Genomic DNA, 6,346 nt, shown 5'->3' with positions numbered 1-6,346 from the left:
CACCCAACTTTACTAAAAAAGTACAAATGCCTTACCCATTGTGCCTAGCCCAATCCTTTTTTTTCACCCACTCACTTTTACCCATGACCCAACCAAACATCATCTCATTCTTTTTAGAAGATGATTATTTGGACCGGACCACTATATTTACATACCCGCCTATTTAATATAAAATTGAGTAAAGTATCATTTTTGTCCCCAATGTTTGGGGTAAATCCTATTTGTGTCCCTAACGTTTAAATCGTTCTATTTGTATCCCTAACGTTTGTAAAAGTGAGAGAAATGTTATCCTGCCGTCAATTATACATCATGAACGCTTTAGTTTGAGTTTTAAAAATCTCTTCTTGAAGTTAGAATACAAATGTCTGACATAGAATCGATGATCCACTCCGAAAAATAGCTCATCAAAAGTTGAAACTAATTCCTACAACATTTACATAATTCACTTTTCTAGGGACATAATTGAATCTAAAAACAAATAGTGGGTATAATATTAAAATTGAACACATCCAAGTGAGGCCTAATTGAAAATGAATACATCCAAGTGAGAATAATTGAAAAATATAATCTGATTTGTTAGTATAATTGATAACAGGATAACATTGAATCACTTTTATAAACGTTAGGATACAAATAGGACGATTTAAACGTTAGGGACATAAATAGGACTTACCCCAAACGTTAGGGACAAAAACGATACTTTACTCTATAAAATTGTATTAACTATACCAATTTTTAGATCGAACCGGATCATGTATACTTCTACTACCAATTATATTATCCTTAATTGTAGTCATTGCGCTCTTTAAATTGCTTTCTAAGCACCAACAATTAGGACAGAGCCTGCCAATGCAGGACCCAAGATGATTTTTATTGGCGGCATCATCCAACACTCCAACAACAAAACTGTATTTCTTTGGACACGTATTCCACCTACACACAAGACACGTATCATTAGCCTTATCAACGGGTGCAGATGAATCTTGCATTTAGCGAGTAAAATTTTTTTATAATAACACATTAAATTAGACTACTTTAATTAATAATACAAACATAAAAATATATCCTTCTGCATCAGAAATGACAACGTTTTATAATAATAATATTTGATAATATAATATCATAGAAGTTAATTTTTTTACGACAACACAAATCATGTTTAACTTTAAAAAATGCTTATAACGACTAACTAACCCAACTGAAAATAAAAATCAGGTCTGATACAGATCAAATACCTTATACTCCCAATGAGACTTCTGAATAATGTTTACTCCTTCTTCCTCTTTGGAAAGTTTGACTCCACACTTCATAGGTGTATTGGTAGGATTGCAGTTTAGCATGTTGAATTTCTTCAATAGCTCTCTTGCATAAACCTCTTGTGAGATGAAAATTCCATCCTCCATTTGTTTCACTTCAATTCCCAGATAATAAGACATTAGTCTCATATCACTCATCTCAAATTCTTGAGCCATTACTTTCTTAAATTCTTCAAACATTATTTGATTGTTTCCTGTGAATATAAGATCATCCACATAGACACAAACAAATAACAAATTTTCTTTTTTCTCTTTCACATAGAGTGCATATTTATGAATGCACCTAGTGAAACCATTATCTTGAAAATACATATCAAGACGATTATTCCAAACTCTTGGAGCTTGCTTCAGTCCATATAAGGCCTTTTTAAGCCTTAACACCTTATCTTCACAACCCTTAACAACAAAACCCAAAGGTTGTTCAATATAAACTTCTTCCAGAAGATTACCGTTCAGAAAAGTAGACTTCACATCCATTTGGTGGATTTTCCAGTTGTTCTGTGCTGCAAGTGACAACAATAGCCTTATCGTCTCCAAGCGAGCAACTGGAGCAAACACTTCATCATAATCTATTCCTTGATTTTGTTTATACCCTTTTGTAATGAGTCTTGCTTTATACCTTTCTACGTCACCTTTAGAATTTTTTTTAACTCTATAAACCCATTTGACTCCAATAGTCTGATGACCACTTGGAAGTGATGCAAGTTTTCAAGTGTTGTTCTTCTCAATTGCTTGAATTTCTTCCTCCATAGCTTGTATCCATTTCTCATCTTTGACAGCTTCTTTAAAACTTAAAGGCTCATCATTGGAGAGTAAACACAATAAATTTTCATCCTCTAGTATTTCTGTTTGCTTATAAAGATCAGGGAGACTTCGATATCTGTGAGGGCCTTCGCTTGAACTAGAGGATGGAGATGACGATGATGATGCTAGTGGGGGGAGGGGGGGTTAATGCTGGTGTTGAAGGATCGATTTTGCCTTGCACTTCTTGCATCGGGGCTTCTTTTTCCTCAAAGTAACGCAGAAAATTATAAGTGACTTCATTTTGTGTACTCCAGTCCCACTTTGCATTTTCTTCAAACTCAACATCTCTACTTATTATTACTTTATTATTGATGGGATTGAAGAATTTGTAGCCTTTAGTATTCTCCTCATAACCAATAAATACAAGCTTTTGACTCCTATCATCAAGCTTCGATCTTTCTTGCTCAGGAATTTGGACATATACAATAGATCCAAATACCCTTAAATGTGATACCTTAGACTTCAAACCACTCCATGCTTCTTGAGGTGTTATATTTCTCAAACTCTTGGTAGGTGAGCGGTTTGAGAGATAAACCGCACATGCAACTGCTTCTCCCCATAACTCTTTTGGTAATGACTTACTTTTTAACATCGTTCTTGCCATATTTAGAATTGTCCTATTCTTTCTTTCAGCAACTCCATTTTGTTGAGGCGATCTAGGAACAGTTAGGGGACATCGAATACTATGATTTTCACAAAACATCTTAAATTCATTTGAAGTGAATTCTCCACCTCTGTCAGTTCTGAGAGCTTTTATCTCATAGCCACCTTCTTTTTCAACGAGGGCTTTAAACTTCTTGAATGCTTCAAATGCTTCGCTATTTTGCTTCAAGAAATAAACCCATGTTTTTCTTGAATAATCATCAATGAAAAGCAAAAAATAAGCGCTCTTACCAAGTGACAAAGGCTTGATAGGTTCACAAACATCTGCATGGATAAGCTGAAGTGGCTTGGTAGCTCTTGATTTGGACTGCTTTGGAAAGCTCTTTCTTGAATGTTTTTCAAGTAAGCAAGCTTCACATAACTGATGAGGATGATCAATTATTGGAATTCCTTTTACCATCTTCTTTGTTCCTAATTCTTTAAACCCACCAAAATTTAAATGTCCATATCTCATATGCCAAATCCATGGTGGATCTTCAATACATGACTTCAAACATATAGCTCCACCGCTTCTCATGTTTAACAAGAACATACGATTTCTTGTCATAGAAATCTTAGCAATAAGATTTCCATTTTTATCTCTAAGCCAAAGATAGCGATCTTCCATGACTATCTTGCAACCATTCTCCATAAGTTGTCCAATACTCAAGATATTATTCTTTATCTTTGGGATGTAATAAACATTGGAAAGAACCTTATGACTTCCATTCTTCAGTTCGAATAGAATCGTCCCTTTGCCATCGATCTCTACTTTTGATTCATCACTAAAATGCACGTGTCCTTTTACGTTGGTGTCGAGTGCTACAAATTTATTCCTATCACCTGTCATATGGTTGCTAGCTCCATTGTCAAGATACCATGTACTATCTTCAAAATTTTGATCTTCCTTGAGCATAAGGAATAATGTTGATTCTTCAATATCTTCACTATGCACAACAAGTTTATCTTCTTCTTCTTTGGATGTCTGACACTCCCAAGAATAATGTCCATTCTTTCCACATGAATAGCATTCAATGTGTCTTTTGTCAATTGTTCTTCCTCTTCCACGACCTCGAACAAAATTTTGATTTCTTTTCTCTTGAGAATAATTTTTCTCATCTCTTCCTCTTCCGTAACCACGTCCTCGTCCTCATCCATGGCCTCGACCTCGTCCTTGTCTTCCACTTTCGTTGGTTTCTCCTCTACCATTCCACGAAAGTTTTGCCTGCAAGACATGCTCCACACGTCTTTATCTATTCTTTCTGCATGGGCCCGTAAGGAACCATTCAACTGATCAACGAACATCGTATTCAAATCTTTGGACTCCTCAATGGCTACCACCACATGGTAAAATTTTGAGTTGAGAGAACGAAAGATTTTCTCAACAACACGAACATCTTCTAATTTTTCTCCAAGCCTTTTCATTTGGTGCACTACCGTCAAAACTTTGGTGAAATAATCCGAAATGGATTCAGTCTCCTTCATCATTAGAGACTCAAACTCAGCCTTTAGAGTTTGAAGACGGGCTTTCTTCACCTTTTCAACTCCTATGACGGAATTTTGAAGAGTATCCCAAACTTTCTTTGCATTGGTTATATCAGCAATCTTCTCAAACATATCATCATCCAAGCCTTGATGAATGATAGTAAGTGCACATTAATCTTTCTTTCTTTTATTTTCTAATTCTTCCTTCTGAGCTTCTGTGAGCTTGTCCACGTTCTCTGGTTCTACATACCCTTTCTCAACCATCTCCCACACTCCTTGAGCACCGAGAATTGCTTTCATTCGGGCTGCCCAATTGTCGTAGTTGAGCTTAGATAATTGTGGGTATTGAAAAGATAAAGTAGTTCCTTTTGACGAAAACATTTTATAAGTGGCTCTGATACTACTTTGTTGGAAAATAAAAGAACAAGGCACACACACTTACGAAGAGTATAAAATGAAGAGGAATGTATTGAATGTATTTGTGTGTTGTTATTTTAAAATAATTATTACATATGTATTTATATCTTTCTTTGACATTTAAATTTAATACATCCTAATAAACAAATAGTTTAAATTAAAACTAAATATAGACACTTTATTTAAACTGTGGTTTCTATTCATTCTTGAATTCTAACCATCAAACTTATTTTTAACAACCGTGTTGATAAAAATAGAAGGAAATCTCTGAAAAATTGTGCAGATTTCTTAAAAAAGCGAAAGAATTTCTGAGCCACTTGCTACAATATGCAGCCTCCATGTTGACGGTAGCTTGCCACGCATTCTGCTTTGCTGAAAAAGCTACTTCTACCGAAAGTAATACATGCATGTTGATCGGACTCGTCGCGCGTCTCTCTTCCTTCCAAAAGCTGATTCGCATTAAAACAACTTGTAACTTGCTTGATGGCTCAAACAATATTACAGCTCTACATTGTGACATAATACACCACGATGGAATATGAGTGCATAATACACAAATGTTGTCCATACTAAAAATAATTTCTGTAAAATAGATATTAAATATATTTTAAAAGTATTTTTCAAAGACTGGCGACGACTTAACAAATAGTACCCTATAGTCCTAATAATAATTTAGGTAGGTAGCTACTAGCTAGCTGGGTTCCCCCATCAACATATATATATAATGAATTTTGGTCAGTAATTATTAATTTCAAGAAAAATGGTGAAGAATCAGCGTCCTACAACCTTGGTTCTAAGTCTCTTCTGGTGGTTCTTTGGTGTGGTAGCAACAGTGATGGGTCAAAGAAACAGAGAGGCAACAACACTATTCCAAACAAGAGTAGTGAAAGTGGGAGTGGTGCTTGATTTAGGTGGGGGAATCGTAGGAAAGATGGGTTCAAACAGTATCAGAATGTGTGTCAATGATTTCTATGATTCTCATCCTCATTACAAAACTAGGCTCCAACTTATCCTTAGGGACTCCCAAAGGGACATTGTTACTGCTGCTGCTCAAGGTTCGTTCCCTCTATCTATTTAATATTTATCCCCTCTTAGTAATTAGCTTTGCTTTTCAATGTTTAATTTAATTTCTCCCTGCATTATGACGCTTTTTATTTTTATTATTGAGACTTTGGTGGTGTTCTTTAATAATATGCAAAGAGTTATTGTATTTTTTTTTTGTGTGAATGCCATAAATCTTGTTTTCAATTTTTTTCTTTAAAAAAATATTTGCATTTTAGTGTTGAAAAAATTTTAAAGTTTAAAAGTAAAAGAAAAAAATTATCTCACTACAAATTCTTGTGTCCTATAGAAATTTGACTTTTTAATTTTTAAAATTTGAGTGTCTAATTTGTTATTTAAAATAAAATAAAAATTTTAAATTTATATAAAAAAACACACACTAATTAACCATAATACTAGATTACACATTATTTTTTTTCATTTCTAAAAAAAATAACCGCATTATGCCTGCATATTTTTACTTATCATTATTATGGTTTTATTTCTATTCGCATATATAGATCATCAGAGGTGTGATTCAATATTACCATTGTACGCTAAAAAAGGGAAAATGAAACTAAAAAATAAAGATTAAATTAAATCTTTATATTATGTTTAGTATAAAATGTATAAAAATGAGG

The 6,346-nt window shown here is 34.0% G+C and overlaps 1 protein-coding gene across 1 annotated transcript in view; it reads left to right on the top strand.

Moving 5' to 3' along the window:
• The window catches only part of LOC107620905 (glutamate receptor 2.7-like), a 5,918-nt gene continuing 4,839 nt past the window's right edge, over positions 5,268–6,346 (top strand). Inside the window, exon 1 of the mRNA XM_016322996.2 lies at positions 5,268–5,719. Within this exon, the coding sequence (XP_016178482.1) occupies positions 5,425–5,719 (295 nt within the window). The 5' untranslated portion in view covers positions 5,268–5,424. The remainder of the gene's footprint in view (positions 5,720–6,346) is intronic.

The sequence above is a fragment of the Arachis ipaensis genome, chromosome B10 (genome assembly GCF_000816755.2).
Source record: "Arachis ipaensis cultivar K30076 chromosome B10, Araip1.1, whole genome shotgun sequence".
Taxonomy (NCBI): domain Eukaryota; kingdom Viridiplantae; phylum Streptophyta; class Magnoliopsida; order Fabales; family Fabaceae; genus Arachis; species Arachis ipaensis.
Note: the sequence above shows the minus strand (reverse complement) of the source record. Positions and strands in the feature narration are given on the sequence as shown.